Source organism: Crinia signifera, chromosome 5 (genome assembly GCF_055691185.1).
Source record: "Crinia signifera chromosome 5, ASM5569118v1, whole genome shotgun sequence".
Taxonomy (NCBI): Eukaryota; Metazoa; Chordata; class Amphibia; order Anura; family Myobatrachidae; genus Crinia; species Crinia signifera.
The window spans coordinates 166,223,852-166,244,244 of NC_139221.1; the positions used below are offsets into that span (position 1 = coordinate 166,223,852).

At 39.3% G+C, this 20,393-nt stretch overlaps 1 protein-coding gene across 6 annotated transcripts in view; it reads right to left on the reverse strand.

Moving 5' to 3' along the window:
• The window catches only part of TRIO (trio Rho guanine nucleotide exchange factor), a 270,904-nt gene that overhangs the window by 139,495 nt on the left and 111,016 nt on the right, over nucleotides 1-20,393 (reverse strand). For all 6 annotated transcript variants that reach the window (XR_014474954.1, XM_083188252.1, XM_083188251.1 and 3 more), the window contains exons 21-29: nucleotides 18,468-18,590; nucleotides 17,619-17,813; nucleotides 15,253-15,368; nucleotides 13,124-13,190; nucleotides 11,306-11,415; nucleotides 10,998-11,067; nucleotides 8,807-8,896; nucleotides 6,815-6,907; nucleotides 868-979 (exon numbers count right to left, since the gene is read on the reverse strand). Coding sequence is in view for 5 of the 6 variants with exons in the window: in XM_083188252.1 (XP_083044378.1) it covers nucleotides 868-979; nucleotides 6,815-6,907; nucleotides 8,807-8,896; nucleotides 10,998-11,067; nucleotides 11,306-11,415; nucleotides 13,124-13,190; nucleotides 15,253-15,368; nucleotides 17,619-17,813; nucleotides 18,468-18,590 (976 nt within the window). In the remaining variant the exon portion in view is untranslated. The remainder of the gene's footprint in view (nucleotides 1-867; nucleotides 980-6,814; nucleotides 6,908-8,806; nucleotides 8,897-10,997; nucleotides 11,068-11,305; nucleotides 11,416-13,123; nucleotides 13,191-15,252; nucleotides 15,369-17,618; nucleotides 17,814-18,467; nucleotides 18,591-20,393) is intronic.

Sequence of the window (20,393 nt, forward strand, 5' to 3'; positions counted from 1 at the left end):
CATCTGTTGACTTTCTCTGCATTCATTTCTAGTAGTTTCCAAGGATATCAGTGGAATTCGGTAGTCCAAATGAATAGCCCCAGGTTATAAAATAAAGCCAGAGGTTAACTCCCATGTTCAAGCAGTAATTTACTATGTGTAACTGAATTTCACCCCTTAAGTATTTATACTGAATATACCACCAGGGCCTGGTTAAGGGTTTCAGCCTCCCTAGGATAATACAGAAGTGTCCCCAACTTTTTTACTCACATTAGCTAAGAATCTGGCCTCAGCTCCATTCATATTGCCACTTACTGCCCTTGTAGTGCTGGCTACAGCAGCAGTGGCATCAATGACCGCCTCAGCAGAGCCAGCTGTGGCTCACACAGGGTTTCCTCTTCCCAGCATCCCTGCATTGGTGACATTGGCAAACCAAGCAGGCACCACTGCTCCCACAGTGCCCAAGGGAGATCTTACGAGACCTTGCTCGACCCAACTCCAGCAGCACCAGGAGGTAATCCCATCCCAATGCATTCTATTGTGCAAGCACTGCAACCCCTCCCTCTTCCCCACCAGGACCCAGTGTCCCAGGCTGCAGCATAATCAGCGTATTGGTTAATCAGGCCCTGGATACCTCACTTGTGATCTTCAGTTAGCATGAACTAAGAAAAAAATATATTACTAACACCACCAGTACATTACAGGATTGATTCAATTAGTGGCTCACCCTGCAAATGTATACAAATGCTGTGATTACAGTAGTGCAAAAGAGACTTTTGTTGATCGTGTACAAAGGTCTACAAGTTTGGGTCACACTGCGGGGCTCATGGCTAACTGACTAGATTCTAAAAACAAAACTATGAAATCATCACTGTTTGCAGTCTTTACCTTCTAGCATGCTAAGGTGCATGGCATCATTTGCTCTCTTTGGAACACTAAGCATCACCTCTAATCCATCTTTAATTTCACCCTTGCCTTCTTCACAGCATGTCAAAAGTTCCTGAATAAATGTAAAAAAAAAAAAAAAAAAGTTGTTCATTAAGGTGGGCTAGCCCTTTAGCACTCTGACATGGAAGACACTGCATTTAGAGACATCAATGTAATCAAATATATTTATGAGATTATATAACCAAACAATGTTTGCAATATACTTGTGCATGTAATTCTAGTACTGAAAAAATAATTTTACCGTACATGACAGAATACATTAGCCATTTTAATTTTTCCACAGGTTTCATTTTATTATTTATTTTTTCAATTAATAAGGATATTCTGAGTTTTAGCATTCACTAACACCCAAAGTTGATGGTCAGAGGCTTATGGCAGTCTCATGTACTGTTACACTGTATCTCAACAGCTTCAGACATTAGGACTTGTATCAATGACAGGAATAACAGAATGCAGAAAACAAGCTATGCCCTAAATTATTAATCTATTGTTGCTGTTTAAATGGATTCAGTATGAAATCCCAGCGGTCGGGATCCCGGCGTTCAAAATCCCGACGCTGGAATCCCGACCGCCAAAATCCCGACAAGGGGGGGGGGGGGGGGAACGTGGATCTCCCCCCCCCCCCCCCTTGCGGGCTCGCTGCGCTTGCCATGCAGCGGGCCCGGTGGCTCGCTATGCTCGGCACGCTAATTTATTCTCCCTCCAGGGGTGTCGTGGACACCCAGGGAGGGAGAAAGTGTCAGGATTTCGGCGGTCGGGATTCCAGCGTCTGGATTCTGAACGCCGGGATCCCGACCGCCGGGATTTAAACTGCATCCCGTTTAAATCGCTTCATCTAGATTGAAAAAATAAACAAAAAAAATTGTAAAAAATAAAAAAATTTAATAAGTGACCGTGAAATTTGTATCTTGTAAGATAACTAATAATTTATTTTGAGGAGAGAAAATTAGTGTTAGATTTTTTTAATCAAAAGGCTCAGTGTTTTTTTCTTTAACCCCTTCCTGACAGAGCCAGTTTTTGCGTTCCTGACAGAGCCCTTTTTTTCAAATCTGACATGTATCACTTAAGTGGGGATAACTTTTTTTTGCTTTTACTTATCCCAGTGATTTTGAGATTGTTTTTTCGTGACACATTGTACTTCAAATTAGTGGTAAATTTGGGTCGATACAGTCTGTGTTTTTTGTGTGAAAAATACCAAAATGTCGGAAAAAAATGGAAAATTTAGCAATTTGCAAAATGTTAAATTTTCTGCTTGTGAGACAAATAATCTTACCACTCAAAATAGTTAATAACTAACATAGACCATATGTCTACTTTATGTTGCCATTATTATTTCAACTTCCTTTTCATTTTTTTGGACACTAGGAGGCGTAAAATATGAATAGCAAATTCTCAAATTTTCAAGAAAATTTCAAACACTGATTTTTTTAGGGACCAGTTCAGTTCTGATGTGACTTTGAGGGACTTGTATGTGAGACACCCCCATAAATGATGCCATTTCAAAAACTGCACCCCTCACAGTATTCAAAACAGCATTTTGGAAGTTTGTTAACCCTTTAGGTGTTTCACAGGAATTAAAACAAAGTGTAGGTGAAATTTCAAAATTTCATTTTTTTTGCAGATTTTCAATTTTAATACATTTTTCTAAGGAACACAGTAGATTTTACTAGAGAAATGTGACTAAAAATTGATTCCCCCAATTCTTTGGTTTTCATAAATGTCCTATATGTGGCCCTAGTGTGCACGGTGACCAAACCACAGGCTTCATAATAGAAGGAGCACCTACTTGATTTTGGAGCCTCCTTTTTATGAGATTATTTTTTAGGCACCATGTAGGTTTCTAGGCACCATAAGATGCTAAAAGTTAGGAACCTCCCCCACAAGTGACCCCATTTTGCAAACTACACCCTTCAGGGAATTCATCTAGGGGTATAGTGTACATTTCAAACCCCCAGGGGTTTCAACAATTTTGATACAACTGGGCTGTGCAAATGAAAAAATTTAATTTTTCATTTTCACAGCTCAGTTGTATCAAAATTGGTGAAACCCCTGGGGGTTTGAAATGTACACTATACCCCTAGATGAATTCCCTGAAGGGTGTAGTTTGCAAAATGGGGTCACTTGTGGGGGGGTTCCACTGTATGGGTGCTTCAGGGGTCATTCAACCAGAATCTGTGCTGCAAAATCCAAATATCACTCCTTCCCTTCTGAGTCCTGCCATGCACCCAACTGGTATTTTTTGGTCACATGTGAGGCATTGCCATACTCGAGAGAAATTGGGGCACAGATTTTGGGGTGCTTTGTCTCCTTCATTCCTTGTGAAAATGAAAAATTTTGAGCCAGATCTGCATTTTTGTGTAAAAAAATTTACTTTTTTACACAAAAATGCAGTTCTGGCTCAAAGTTTTTCATTTTCACAAGGAATGAAGGAGACAAAGCACGCCAAAATCTGTGCCCCAATTTCTCCCGAGTATGGCAATGCCTCACATGTGACCAAAAAATACCAGTTGGGTGCATGGCAGGACTCAGAAGGGAAGGAGTGATATTTGGTGGTGGAATGAATGGTGGGTGCTATGTCGCATTAGCAAGACCCCGGAAGCACCAATACAGTGGAACCCCCCCACATGTGACCCCATTTTGCTCACCAGATTTTGGAGGGGGTCTGGCGCTGCGGCTGGTGGGGGGGTGGGAGGGGTGCTGGCGCTGCGGCAGCCGGGTGGGTGGGAGGGGGGACTGCCGGGTGGGAGGGGGGGGGGGCTGGCGATCGGTGGTGATCGGTGCTGTACTTAACAGCACCGATCACCACCGATCACTGTGTTACCGAGCGGCTTAGCCGCCGGTAACACAGAAAACGCTGCAATTGGCTGTTCACATTTGAACAGCCAATCGCAGCGATCGCCGACCGGGGCTCAGGGACAGCAGACATCTCCAAACTGTCACCGCGTCTATGGACGCGGTGACAGTTTAAAACCATGACGTATATAAACGTCTTCGGTCGGGAAGTACCTCCCGACCATGACGTATATATACGTCTTCGGTTGGGAATATCTATCTGTATATATATATATATATATATATATATATATATATATATATACACACATATATATATATATATATATATGTATATACACACATATATATATATATATATATGTGTGTATATACACACATACATATATATATATATATATATATATATATGTGTATATACACACATATATATATATATATATGTGTGTGTGTATATACACACATACACACACACATATATATATATATATATATATATATATATGTGTGTGTGTGTGTGTATATACACACATACACACACACATATATATATATATATATATAATCATTTCATTTTATTTTTTTCATTTTTACACTGTCCCTAGTGCTGCTGCTGCTGGCGGGGGGAGGGAGGGGGGAGGCAGCGCTGCGGCGCATAGCAGAGGGAGGAGAGCGGCTGCCGGGTGCCGGGTAAGCACATAGTGCTGCCGGGTGGGAGGGAGGGGGTGTCCGCGGATCGGTGGTGATCGGTGCTGTACTTAACAGCACCGATCACCACCGTTTTCTGTGTTACCGAGCGGCATAGCCGCCGGTAACACAGAAATAGCGGTGATTGGCTGTTCACATTTGAACAGCCAATCACAGCGATCGCCGACCGGGGGGGGCATCCCTGCCCCCCCCGGGCGGCGAGGGGGGATGTCTGCTGTCAGGGACAGCAGACATCTCCAAACTGTCACCGCGTCTATAGACGCGGTGACAGTTTAAATCCATGACGTACATTTATGCCATGTGTCGGGAAGTACTTCCCGACCATGACGGAAATGTACGTCAAATGTCGGGAAGGGGTTAAACTACATTTACAAATTGGGCACACATGCAGGTACTGTACTTGAGATGATAAGACATCAAACAGGCAAACACCAGAATGAAAATACAAGTTCAGTATCCAAAATGCTCAGGACCGGAAGAATTTTAGATAACGGATTATTCTGTATTTTGGATTATTTTTATATTTGAATGAGGTATCTTGCATTTATGCATGAAACAAGGTTTTAAAACATAAAACAAAGTTTGTGTCCTATCTCAGGCACTGAATTTGAATACCACACTTGCACATATTTCGTGCAAGTTACATATCATTTCCCCAGTAGTGCCGATTGGCAGTAGGTTTTTAGACTATTGTGAAGACTAAACCAAGGAGTCAAGAAACATAACCACATATTTGTTCAGAAAAGAAGACGTCAGGGAGTCCCAAAAACATAGAACATAGAACATGAAAAGAGCAAGCACACCAAGTAAGGGGAGTTTAATCCAAGGGGCCTCAGACTTTCTTATCACTAAGAAAAGAGCTAGAGCCTAGGCACATGGTGACATCAGCACATGGTGAGCGAAGCGGTAGACTAATTGTGGGTCCACAAGCTCAAATTGATAAAATTACACCAACGAACTTGGAATAAAACTCATGTTGAATTTTTCACGTCAACCTTTTTTCCATGTCGAACTTTCGGGGTCGACCTCAACACAGCCAGCCTTATATACCACACCCCAAACTTCAGGGCATTCAGACCCAAGAGACTGTTACTATCAAGTCTTAGTTCACACCCATAGAGCCCCAAAGAATATAAAAGCTCAACGATGATATTCCTCAAATCTGTGATTTTGAAACTTGAACTATTCAAGCAAAGGAGAGAACATTACACTGAAATCTCTGCGAAAGACTACCGAAACAGTAGGGCAGCAACATTTTACAATGGAACCAGAAAATACTATAAAGTTGTATCCATGGGAGCCTAAAACACACTGAGTACCAGGGAGGATGCTACTCTCTAAAAGGCATATTAGTCTATTACGTGCAGGCAGGTTCTTCAAGAAACCTATGTTCCAGTGTCCCCATGATTGGAAGAAAAAAAACAAAAAATGTATTAATAAGAGTAATAGATTGGGGAAAAGATGAATTTAATTCCTCAATTTTTTTTCGGAATATATGTGAATTATTTTGCATAGTTGGCTACAGAAGAGAGAATTATACTTGAATTAGTGTAATTAAAATGTGTAAAATGGCTGTAATATGAAAAAGATTTAAAAAAAGTACACTATATATTTGGGTCAATTAAAGGCACTTTCAAAAACAACCAATTACTCCCACCTGCAAGCCTAAAAACATTTGATCTACTCATACAGCACACTCCAATGTCCCTGTCCCATACCTTGCATCCCCATTTCTGACATTTTACACTATTCACCCCAAAACAGACATCACATTATTTGCTAAATAAAAACTACCAAGTGCCTTATTAGTCAGGTGGTGATGTTGTGGCCAAGGGGTTCTGATATTTTTACCCAAATACTGGGATTTCCCCCAACTTTTCAATAGCTCAGAGTAGGTGAAGAGAAAATTGCAATAAACCCAATAAGCAAATCTATGTTAAAGTAACATTCACATGAAATATTTTGGTTTTATGTAAACAAATCTTGTAATCAATTTTACAGACATTGGGGGGTATTCAATGTGCCGCCACTATTTACGACGGGGGAAATATCGGCCGCTCCCTATTCAATGCTGTCTTTAGTGATTGCATTGAAGCGGGATCACGGCAGAAATTGCCCAACTTTAGAAGCTATTGGGCCCATTCTGCTGATAACGGCCGTGGATTGTCGTGATCCTGCCCGCAGATCATCAATCCAGGGCCATTTTCGAGTCCACACACCCTTTGCGCCGTTCGGCAGTCAGGACATTGAATCCTGCCTGTCGTTCAGCTGTCGGGCTGACCGCAAATGGGCCAGGATCACGGCTGTCGGGAGGGATCGACAGCCGCGATCCTAGATTGAATAAAATGGAACAAATGCATATACATTTTTAGTGGAACAAACATACCTTAAGGAGAAGCTGGTATTTTGTTATGCGCTGCACAGGTTTGATAAGGTAAGAAGAAATAGAATTTGCCAATTCATGACGGTGTTGAATTTCCTGTGAAAAAATAAGATAATAGTAATATTCGGTCTTGTTCAAATCTTAAATGTTAAATCCCACCAGCTTGGTGCATAGGAGAGTAATGATTATTTCAAAATAATTCTGCTGGAGAAGAAGGGTGCTTTTAAAGTAATTAGGTGGACATTATAGTACATAAGAATTATAGAGTGAGAAAAAAAAACCACACACCCAAACTAGTCTCAAGAAAAGATTATTCAACACAGATGATAAATCAGTTGAATTACCTTGCAGATTCAAAATACATAGTCTGGCAGGGTATGCGGTTATCACTGGCAGCATTAATGTTCATTTCTAACAGATGTAAAGGTGCTCTATCAAATACAGGAGGAATATTAAACAGACAGAGCTTGCACTTCCTGGTTTACCAGGAGGCCAAGGACTGCATTGCAAGACACAGTTTTCTTGGTTTTATAAGCCGCCCTGTGAAGGCTAGTCTGAGCAACAGAATATCGTGACCATTGGATCCCAGATTATGGGTCAGATATAATGCAGTAAAGGTCTAGTGGCCGTGTAGGATGCCAGCCAAACTCTGAAGTTTTATAAAGAGGCAGTCATTAACAAAGTATAATCATGCCTTTTAAATGACTGCCCCTTTGCACATTTTGTACCTACTGCATTTGTATTGCTATGGATTGCATATAGCAAGCTGCTGCAAGCAGTTCTGCCAATGTGTTCCATTCCGAATGAGGGCCTTAGGTTTGGTGCTACTAGATACCATTAGAATACACTAAACTTAATGTCATGTTAAGGCTGAGATTATGGGGTGTATACAAAGCCCTATAGTGAGCTATGATGAGGAGTAGTGCGGAGAACTTGTCGTTATAGCTCACGGATCAGTATTCAACTGACCCCCCTGCACTGGCCATTTCCACCTCGCTGGGTTTTTTCAGCGAGGTGGAAATGGCGAGTACGGCCATCAAAAAGGAGAGGGTCACTTCTATATGCACTGCTATATAACCTCGCCATTCGGGGGAACCTCTCTGTCCAGCTATCGGGACGGATCGACGGTTGTGACCCGGGATTGAATACCCCCCCTAAACTGTCAAATTTGTAATCCCAATCTCAGTTTCATGTTCTTAGCTGACCATAGTACAATTTCACGTGGTCTTCTGCCCATTTCAAAGACACCTGTGCTAAGCATCCAGAAATGCTCTTCTGTGTAACACTTTTTATGTATAACCATCTCTCTAAATTCTAGATACGGTTGTGTATGAAAACAATATACAAGCAATTTATTAAATACTCCAATATTTTCACTAACAATTATTCCATGGTCAAAGCCACAAAGTAATATACCTAATATAGGGGCCAACAATAAGTGTTAATTGAATTTCTCATTAGAAGTAATAAACTCTTTTTTGTTCTTTATATGTGTTGAACTAAAATTTTGAACATAGAATTAGTCTAAAGTCTAATGATATGTACACACTGTGTGATTTTGGCTACAATTTTGACTACATACGATGTGTCCAATAAGGATGGTTCTGGGCTTTGGGGAATTCAGGGAACCTTTATATTACTCATCATGCAAAACTGTTGGGAAAGTCGAATACCCTCTTCTCTAAGTCTTGTTTTGATTAGGCTCATAATGCCATAGTTTAGGACAACAGAACATGTATAGCATTATTTAAGACATGCAATCAATCATAGTAAGGATTGTAAAACAGTCTTTTGGCTACAGATTTTTTTAATTCTTGAGGTCATTGACATTTGCATGGACAACTGGTACTCTCATGAGAATACGTGGCATATCTCCATTTTCTCACTAGGTCCATTTGCCTGGGACATAGTTATGCGATTGACAATATTCTATAGATAAATCAATCATTTTGACAACATACACTGACATGGAGATGCTCAATAAATATCACTTACATCAAAATAAGGTCCTGCTTGATCTAAGATGAGCTGGGTGGAGTCAGGTTTATTTTTGCAATAAGATACATACATTTGGAATTTGTCAGCCTAAAATAAAAGATAACAAATTATCGCAGATGAATTTTAAAGTTTCTGAAGCTACACTAAAGTAAACCATATTCAAGTAAAAATAAAGAAACATAATATATGAACCTTCAACACAAAATATTTTATACTCTTTGAACTTGCTAGATAATATGAAAGGAAATAACTCAAATATTATATGCCTGCTAACCAACATTGCATGAATGTTTCCAATTTCTATAGGTATCTTATACTCTGGGTGCAGTCAAGATATTTACTCACTATGGGCAGTATTTAATGAGAAAAGTTCTCCGTGTTTTGTGGAGAATTTGTACTTTGTTCGCCTTGGACGGAGCATTTTGCTCTCCAAAAGCGAGCAACCCTATTCAATGTGAAATTCTCTCCGTCTTTCTAAGTGATTTTCTCCGTGTCTCTCCATGTAGCAATTCTCCATCTTTTGATGGGGAGCTGGAATGTGAACTTTTAAACTAAAAGTTTTTTTTTTTTAATTTTGGTGTCAAAAAAACATTTTTTTTTTCTGTGAAGGGGCATGTTATTTTTATTCATGTGCTTATAGCACATGAATATATATTTAATTTAAAAAATATATATTTTTTTATTTTTTTTTATTTTTTTACACAGTGCAGCCAGCAGGGGGCCGGAGCGCTCGAGCCGCTCATTACATATTCATATATTCACTGCACCCGATCGTTAATATGCACGATCGGGTGCAGTGAATACTGGGTCCCCCGCTGGCTATAGGGGGGGGGCAGCCTGTGCTGCCTGGGTCTCGGAGAGCCCCCCTCATCTCCACATTCCTCTGGAGCAGCCAGGGAGACTATAATCTCTCTGGCTGCTCCGTCCCCCGGCTCCCTGAAAGCTCCCTGCCGCGGACGCTCGTCCGCTGCAGGGGTTAAGACTCGCCACGAGTGGCGGCGAGTCTTAACCACATTGAATAGAGGGAGCAGGAGTGGCAGCGAGCCCTCCGGAACACGAAGAGTGCATGGAGAGCGAAATAAAACGCTCTCCATGCACAGAGAACTTTGTCATTGAATACTGCCCTATGTCGACAAGGACCATGTACAGAGAGATGTGTTCTCATACACTATTACAGCAGTCGTGCCAATCATCCTTTCTTGGCGCACTAGGTCTCGTATCCTTTTTGCGCGAATGTGCATCTTAATAGCAATGTGATGTGTCAAAATGACATAATAAATTTGCACTTATTAAAAGGATATTCAATGCTTGTATATCTGTAAGAAAAATCTGAATCTGTATAGCGCTGTGATACAGCAGACATGGCTTTTTTTCAAGTTCCATTGTGATTCGTATACAGATTCAGACTCAGTCAAACTCGTGTTGCATACCAAATTAACCAGTGCAGACCGTGAAGTGGTTTCAACACATCATATTGCAATAATGATGCTACATGCCATGACAAACATGTACCAGAAGTCTCGCACTGTATAGTGTATAGCAGCTGAGTACATGATGACACTAATGTAAACCTTATACCACTTTCACACATCCTAAACGGTATTTAAAATGGGTCTGAGCCTTCACATTGCAGTAGATTACCTTTTTAAATACCATTCACATCAGTCAACACGTTTAATCCCCTGAACACGTTTCAAGGCAGAATACAGGGGACAGCCTATCACAGGTCTGCAATCTGTTGTTTTTACTAAATACCGTTTCAGAGCCATTGCATAAAAAACGGCTCTGAAACGTGTAGGACTCTGCTTTTTAAAAGTTTTGAAATACCGTTTATCTTTAACCGGTAAATTAACTCTGGTGCTTTCCCAATGCAGCCTTAAACGTTTTAAAATGGAAAAAATGTCAGTATACCGTTTAACAAGTGCGGTGTGAAAGGGGTATAAGACATCTAAGGAGGAATGTTAAAAGTTATAATGCCTGCACAGTTAAAAAAGCTTTTGGTAGCATTACAACAATGTCGGGATCACAGTGCCAGCCTTCCTTTACATAGCCATGCTTTGCAGATTTATGGCATGAATAAACTAATCGCTTACATGAAGTGTAAGTGACTACCATTGAATTTAGAGTAATTGATGTCATTTTTATATATAATAGTTTTCTAATTATTATGAATCATATATTTAATTACCCAGGTGACAAAACAGTGCCCCACATCTTCAGGAAGCTGTTCATATTTTTCAAGTTCTTTAAGGAACACACTGTAAAAATAAAATTATTCATAAAGTTTACCTGCATTTACAACATTCAATGTTATGCCATTTTTATTAAAGCAAGACATAATGCTTAACCTATGTTACCGGGTTACATATGAATTAGTATTAATATGGCAAAATTGATATCTCAGACCTTGCTTCTACCAATTATTTGTATTAAGAGAAACTTGCATAACTATGAAAATGTGAAATAGTAACACCTATAGAGTAAGGTATCACTTACTTTTGATGAAACTCAAAAATGTCTTGCATGTTTCCAAAGATAATGTGTTCTTTATTCACAATTCCAGGTGGAATTTCTTCAACCCCACTTGTCATTTCCCAAAGATAGGTCTGCAACGTATCAAGGAAATGGAAAACAAACATTTAACAAAATATAAGCAAACACTTCATTATCACTGACTTCAAGTAAAATGAATCTAAGACAAAACATACTTTCTTTAGAAAGGAAGAATACTTCATCAAAATAGCCTACATGATCAACACGTCACCTGAAGTGTTCCCAGCTTTCGCAATTTTTTTGTGTGCCTAGTGCTATAATTTATTTTCTTTTTTTCTGAGAGGGGGTGTCTCATTTGTCCAAATGCAATAAAGCAGATGAGACATCACTGAGGAATTTTCACCACAATATGTATTCTGAAAGAAAACTATTACTACATTAGGCATCGGTAACTTTTGACCATGACATTGGCTTAGGGAGAGTCAATAAATATGGTGGAATTTTTTTCTAACACTATATATACACACAGTGGCCTTTATTCAGATCTAATCAAAGTACAAATTTGTTTGGAAAATGGTCAAAACCATGTGCACTACAGGTGGGGCAGATGTAACATGTGCAGAGAGAGTTATATTTGGGTGGGGTGTGTTGAAACTGAAATCTAAATTGCAGTGTAAACATAATGCAGCCAGTATTTACCCTGCACAGAAACAAAACAACTCACACAAATATATCTCTCTCTCTGCACATGTTACATCTGCCTCACCTGCAGTGCACATGGTTTTGCCCATTTTCCAAACAAATTTGTGCTGCAATCAGATCTGAATAAGGGCCAATATGTAAAGTCGGCACAACACCTAAAACTCTGTCTAGCTCAGTGTCCAATTTACTTTTCTTCTTCCTCCACTAAGGGGAAGTTGGATCACAGTGGTATAGCCTGGAGAGGAGAGTCTGAGCACCAAATCGTTATTTATTTTTCCAGTAGCCTAGTACTCCCTCTCCTTCAGTACTCTCCTCTTTACCCAGCCCCAGCAGCCAGTTTAGTGTTTAGTTGCGGGGGGAGGGTTAATGGCAATAAGGGAGAGTTCAGGATTCTCACTAAAGGAGTACAATTAGGCTGTGAGTGTGGGATGAGGATAGCATTAGACTTCAGGAGGTGGGGGAAGATAGTTACGGCTCTGTATGCTTAGATCAGCCTCTTCTTCAGGGGCATCCGGTCAAGGTGCAGTTGGACAACAAGATAGCAGTCAACATTTGTAAAGCACAAATGCTTGCACTCATGGCATCATCAAGGAGGCCACCTGCATCCTCCAATGGGCAGAATGTCACTTTCCAGCCCAGTCAGCAGTCTTCATTCCCAGCATACAGACTTAGGAAGCAGACTTCCTAAGCCACTAGGACATTCACTTAGGCATGGGCTCTAGATGCCTTTGAATTACTGGTGTTGCTAAGAAAATGTATGAACTATTTGGTGATCAGACTCATCTCTCCAAGCTATACAACTGTGATCCTTGTGCCCACCGATTGAGTTGAAGAAATTTTTTTTTAGCAGATAAAAACATAAATCTTTTCACAGTTCGACTTGCTTTTCAACTTTTTTCTGTTTCTTAAAAAATGGAAACTATCATTCACCTCACCGACTATGAAGTCCTTCATTAAATTCACCCATGCAACTGACCTTTTTAGCTTTTGAGCAAAAACAACAAGGGAGTCCACATTCAGACTTTTTATTACAATAGTATAGTCGAACGGATAAAAAAAAAAGAGTGTGTATGTAATAAAATTGGGTGTAAAGAATTGAATTCGGATTATGCAACTTACATCCATGCATTCCCGCAGATCTCGGACATAGGTCTTCTCTGTTTGAATAAGCTCAGCCATAATAAACCTTAGATAGAAAAATGGTATATAAATAATGGCATATTTAAATGTTTTAAAAAGCAAACATATATTATGTAGCACTTCCCATAGAATATTCACATCATTACTACACAGACACACAGACTTAAGTATTGATACATTTTCTAAAAGCCAAATTAGTTTTCTCTGGATTGTGGGAACAAACCATGAGTCCCATTCTAAACATGGGGAAAAAATGCAAACTCAATATAAGTAGGACCTTGTGGAAAATTGCCAAGGAACACAGTGCTCTAAAGGTGCGTACACACAGGGGCGATTTTGTGCAAAATCGCGGGAAATACAGGTTGAGTATCCGTTATCCGAATTATTCCGAAAACCAGACATTCCAGAAAGTGAAAAAAAATTTTTTTTTGCTAAAAACTCACTGGGGACATTTGTAACAGCATCACTGAGGACATTATATGTAACTGGCACTATATATGTGCAAGAAAATGATTGCTTGGCATTGAAATTCAATATCTGAGATAGTACACAAATTTTGTTTCATGTTTTGAAACCTTGTTTTTTGAACAAATAAAATATATTTGTGTGTATTTTATGTGGTAATAAAATATATCTGTGTGTATTTTATGTGTTTATACAGCATACATGCAAGATACTTCAAAATACATCATTGAAATATTAAAATATTCCGAAATACGGAATAATCCGTTATCCAAAATTCTCCTGGTCCCGAGCATTTTGGATACGGGATACTCAACCTGTATATTGGCCGCAATGGGAGTGTGCACCGGCGATATATCACCAGGTGCGCGCTCCCTTTTTTGCCCCTGTGGTGATCGCTGGTCGCAGGAACATGCTCCTGCGACCAGCTGATTACCACTGCCGGGCTTCCCCCGGCAGTTTCTTTTTCATCAGCAACACTTCCATCACTGGCAAAATGGTCGACTGCGACCATATTCCCAGCGATTATAGCCCCTATCGCCCCCGTGTGTACACAGCAAGCTAATTATTGTACTAACCATTTTTTCATGGTATACCTTGAAATAAACTACTACTAACACTACTGTTCATATTGTTCAGAAGCCTAAGTGCTACTTGGAAATATATTAAATATGAGAACTACTGTGGTGTTTGCCAATAGAACAAATGTGAGTGCTTGCCCCGGTCAGATTTGTTGAAAGGCTATGCTACGGCGACTATGGAATAAAACAAAAATGATAAACGTTTCATACACATTGCTCCCTCCTTTTGTCATCAGCCTTAAAAAAAATGGCAAAACTAGCATTATAGTGTGGGTAGCGTTATAAAATGTTTGCATATAATACAATACATTAAGGCAACTTTAAGAACTGATAATGGTTTATGATAATTGAGTGGTATAAGGTTTCTTCAGATACTGTAGGTCATTTTCAGAATCAAACCATCAGTTTAAGCTCTAGCCGCCAACTCACAAGGGCACTTCTTTCCCAACTAGTCCACCAAAAGGGTAATTACTGTAAAAAGATGACCACGTTCCACCCCTGCCCATTTATTTGAAGTCAGTGTGCTTTTAATAATCAAACAACTGTATAGGATACACTGCCCCAAAAATGCAAGGACCTGCATAATATACACTTTTGGACAGACTACAAATATACTAGTGGTTGAAGAGCAACAATCTGTTAAGGTATGGCAAATGTAACATAGAAAAAGACTGAACACAGACTGCACTTATAACAATTACATGTGCACAAACAGATGTGGGCTCATGATTATATAAGAAATTCACATTGGATAAGTTGGAATGATTTGTTTGTTTAGCCAAGGCAAATGGGAAAATATTTTTTAGATTTCAGTGTTTAACTTTAGATGCCAACCAATTCATTTTGGTTGAACCTCATAAAAATCCACTAATACATATACAAGGGAATTGTGGCCTTTTTAGCTCGCAAGGTGTTGACCTGCTTATATAGAAAAACTTTGATAGACTACATCTATATTTTAGCCTTTTTTTTAATAAGTATAATGTGGATTTGACCTTTTAATGCAAATCACATAAAGTTCATATGTACAACATTAACAATAAGACATCTGATAAATAGAATTACTCTTTTCTACGAGCAGATTTCCTCTTCTCTTCATTGAGTTCATGTGTTGCATCGCGGAGCTTTACTTCACAACCAGGTGCGCTGCCTGGAATTATGTCCAACTGCAGACTTTTACTCTGTCAGTATAAAAATGCATAAAATGGTAAGAATAGCATAACAAAAAGCTTTTTAAAAAGATCTGCCCATAAGCTGACCGTTATTTACTATTAAATACTAGAACACAAACATTTCTACACTGTTAGTAATAAAGGAATATCTTCTGCATATTTTAAACATACATATTGAAAGAATGGACCTGTGTAATGACATAAAAAAATTTATGGCAGTTTTGAGGTGGTCCATAGGAATGTGGAAATCACCTAGCATGCTAGTTAGAGGACAGGACGTATGTGAACCAAGTAGAATTAGGAGAAGCAGATAATCACAGTAATATGAAAGTTGAGTACAAGCATGGAGAATGCAGAAAACCTACTCTACAAAACAGTATACAGCCATGGCCAAATTTTGAGAATGACACAGGTATTGATTTTCACAAAGTTTGCTGCTTCAGTGTTTTAGACATTATTGTCAGTTGTTACTATAATATAAAGTAAAATGACAATCGTTTACATAAGTGTCAAAGATGTTTATTGACAATTACATTAGGTTTATGCAAAAAGCATATTTGCAGTGTTGACCCTTCTTTTTCAAGATCTGGGAGTATATGCTAATTGCCATCATAAAAGCAACATTGTGAAAAATTTATATTTGTGTAATTCGCAAAACTTTTTGCCATGGCTCTATCTCTGGGTCTCAGAGAGATGCTAAGGGACAGTCTACTATTAGCAGCAGGGAACAAAGCGCCACAGAAAGTAAGGTAAGTTTCTACAATGGCATTGAGATGTACTGATCTCTAAAAGATCATAGATGGATGAGTGTGAAATAAAAAATATAATATTGCATTTTAGAATGCAGAGGAAAAGGTAGGAGAGGGTAAGTGTGATATACATGATAAGAGTTGGAAGAATTGGTAGTGTGGATAAATCCACACTCATCATTGCCACGACGTGTACGCATCGGCATACAAATCATGGCAAGCTGAACTATACACCCACAGAAATGAATGGGGTGCACAAGTTTGTACCCACACTTTGAATTCAAGGGGTCAACTTTTGCGCCATCAATGCCACAATGTGTAATCATCCTCTGGATGAGTGTGGATTCATCTGTACGAGAAAAGCTATATGGTGTACAAATGTGAGCAAACAGTGAGAATTGCATTATTCTTGGGGATATGTGGGATTTGGTATTAGAAAATTAATATTCCTCATGTTAATATGAGAATACCAACAAGGACATAATGTCGGCATGCAACATGTCAACACTGAGCATGTGAAATGTATGCAACGTTGATATGCTAACGACTTTGACAACTGGTGGTACAGCTGATTTAACCCTAATACACTATTGACACTTTGAATGTTCATATTTTAACTATAAAAGATAATGAACGTATGATGCTGCCAGTAGCCATGAGAAGGAACAAAGCAAATGCATAAGTATTTTAGTTTTTTTTTTTTTTTAAGAAAACATTCCACTGGAAATTTTCAACTCACAGAGGGGCAGATTTATTAAGCTTGGTGAAGAGAAAAAGTGGCTGGTAATTTATCACCATCCAACCAGCTCCTGACATTTTATCACCTCACCAAGATTAATAAATCTGCCCGTAAATTACTGAAGGAAGGGATTTAAACCTATGGGGGGGTATTCAATGTGCCGCCGCTATTTACGATGGGGGAAATAGCGGCGGTTCCCTATTCAATGCTGTCTTTAGCAACAGCATTGAAGCGGGATCGCGGCAGACAGGGCCTGACTTTAGAAGCTGTCGGGCCCGTTCTTCTGCCGATAACGGCCGTGGATTGTCGCGATCCCGGACGCAGATCGACAATCCATGGACGTTTTTGCGGCCACGCCCCCGTTTCCCCGATCGGCAGACAGGACATTGAATCCCACCTGTCATTCAGCTGTTGGGCTGACCGCAAATGGAGTAGGATCACGGCTGTCGGCAGGGATCGACAGCCGTGATTCTAGATTGAATACCACCCTTTGAGTACCAACATCTCTGTGAGAGATGTTCAAAATATCCGCTAAAAATGCCAATGTCCCTCTTTTATGGTATTTAAATTCAAATAAAATATGTTTTATAAAAAAAAGATTATATTTGCTATATAAGGTAAATATTACAGCTCATTATGATGAATACAAATGTTTTCTTGCCAATTTTCACAACTATTTTGACAAATTCACTTGCCACTCAAAGGGTTAAACGTTAGCTTAATTTACACATTTAAATGTATTATGTAGACAAATACACAAATCTCACTTACCGACTTGCTGGAATCGGAATAAATGCCTAATGCTTTTTCTAAGCATGTCCGGTAATTTTCCATGCGCAGAGAAAAGTCACGATACCTTTTGTCCACCACAGCGATGCATTTTTTAATTTCTGAAGAATGAGCATGTCCCTTTTCACAAAAACCATCAGCTAGCTGTATTAACAATTTCACTCTCTCTTTAGTTTGCTGGAAGGACAGAGAACAAAATTATTTATGAGTGCAAACCCTTTCATATTAATTAAATAATATTAAAAGGAAAAGTAAAATTTGTGTGACTACAGCAGTTCTCAAAATACCTAGATTCTTAATTTCAGTGATCTGATAAAATGTTCAGTTATTACAAACCAATTTTTGTGTTCAACTTGTGAAATTTTATCTTGTAAATACTGTACCACCTATTGTTTGCATTTACATGCCCATAAGTTACTTTTAGTTCCCATTTAGTTTATTTTACATAAAATTATTATTAGAATTATATAAAAATACTAGATATGTGTGGATGAAATAAATCTTTGTTTTATTGAGATTTATCATGTTTAAGCCTGAAATTATAAAGTTAGTTTCTATATTATCAATTTAATACTTCAACCCCCTCTAATAATCTGCAACAAAAAAAAGGTGCATATTACTCAAATACAAAGGCACAGGCTTTCTTAAAAATGAGAAATATTATGCTAAACAACATTGGTCCTGCCTCTAGACAGGCAATATAATTGAAAATGACTATTTGGTGATCCACCAAAATTAAATTTAATACCACACATCTGAAAATATGTAAACAAGAAAAATGAAGTCAGCAACTATATGTGACATATTGTACAGGTGCTCGTAAAAAAATACCTTGGCAGTAATTTGAAACTCTTCATGCTCTTTTAATAACTCTTGAGTATGCTGTATGGTAGAGCCTGTTGACGTATGAGTGGATAGATAAAATTCTCCATTATCGTGGATCCATTCAAGTGCCTAAAAAGTGTAACAGTTGTTATTATATTTCTGGTTATATTATAATAAAACAATGTTGATGCATTTTTAAAAAAGGGGAAAAAAGCATAGGATGACATGAAGAGGGAACATGAGTGACTCACCTGGGGCACTGTCTCTGGAGCCTGTGACACTGCCCGCTAGTACCAGGGCAGTTGCTACTGTATGTATTTCTGTTGCAAACTTCTCTGGTCCTCCCATACTCCCCTGCTGTGTCCTACTACCCCTATACCTCTGCTGTCACTGTAACGCTGCTGGATGCAGAGTAAGCATGCAGTGCCTATATGTGACCGTGCCTATATGTCACCTATATGTGACCATGTTACTACCGATTCATATTAATTTTTATACTATTTATATTAATAGTCATTTATCTTGCGAGAGCTCTCTTAATTAGCGGCGTCAACAGCAGTAGCCGGAGACTGGGATGGAGTCAATCAGCTGTAGCAGCATGGGACGGGTGAGCCAACGGAATTTGTAAGTGGATATTTAATATATGGCCCACTATATATAGTTTTTGTATATGCTCTGTAAATTATAATGTTACATGCAGAGCGACAGCATCTACAGGTGCCCACACACAGATAGATTTAAGGGGTTATTTTGGTTGATTCGCAAGGCTGCGAATTCGCAGCCTTGTGAGACCACCAAACCTGGCCTTGCGAATGGTTGGCTGCTGCCACCCATTCGCAAGCATAATTTGCACGCAGGTCATGCAAATGGTTATTACAAAGTAACATCCATACGCAGGCCAGGAAGGGGGGGGGGGGTGCCCGCCCGACAGCATCATGCATATTAACCAGACCCGCGGATCCGGCAGCGGGAGGCTCTCACACAGCCCTAGGTGAGAGATTTGAAATCGGTCATGCTGAATCTCCCATTATGAATCTCTGGCACAAATCTCTCTGTGTATGGGCTAATTATCTAAGAGATTCAGTTTAACGGAAATCTCTCATTATGAATCTCCAGCACAAATCTCTCCATGTGTAGGGCCCATTAGAATTACATTAACTGAGAAATGAAGGTGTTGAGGACCATGATAAACCCCATGCACACAGTCCTAGCTAATTACACTAATAGGTTCTCATGTGATACATATAAACAACTAGAAAAAAGAATTAAAAAAATTGACTGATCAAGTTAATTATTTGTGTTGTATATATATATATAAACATGATAATATCTGCATAATATTGTGCTATTTTATGGACCAAGTCTGGTTTTATTAATTGCAAATGTTGTACAGTACAACTGTTGAATAATTTATTATGGTGCCCTATTCATGGATAAGTGAAAAGCCCTTTATCATTGATAACAGGGCTTTTCGCTGCTTCGTCCCACTAACTGAAGGTGTTACAAGTGGAGAAATCTCAGACTTCGTCAGTGGTGCCCAAGCTCTGTGTCAGGATCCCTTCCCCATAGTATGGGGAAAGAAATTCATAGAATCTCTGAATGCTTAGATTTCAAATCAGTTTCTTAAAAAAATTGACATCTGAGGATGGTGTAAGAAGGCTGGTGAGGGAACTGCTGTCTCCTCACCTCCTCCCTGTGTTCTCCATCCCCCTTCTCTCCTCATGTGACCAAGCGCCCCCAGCGAAATGTACGTCGGGATTCGCCGACCACGTGATGTACACACGTGACCGGCGCGCAGCTGAGAGACAGTGACAAGGAAGTGAGCTCCGAGCACACATCACAGCGGCAGGATAAGGACCTCCCTCAGATATACACCTGTATTAGTTCTGTATTGTGCCATTAGCTCGCCACACACATTACTTCTGTTCACTC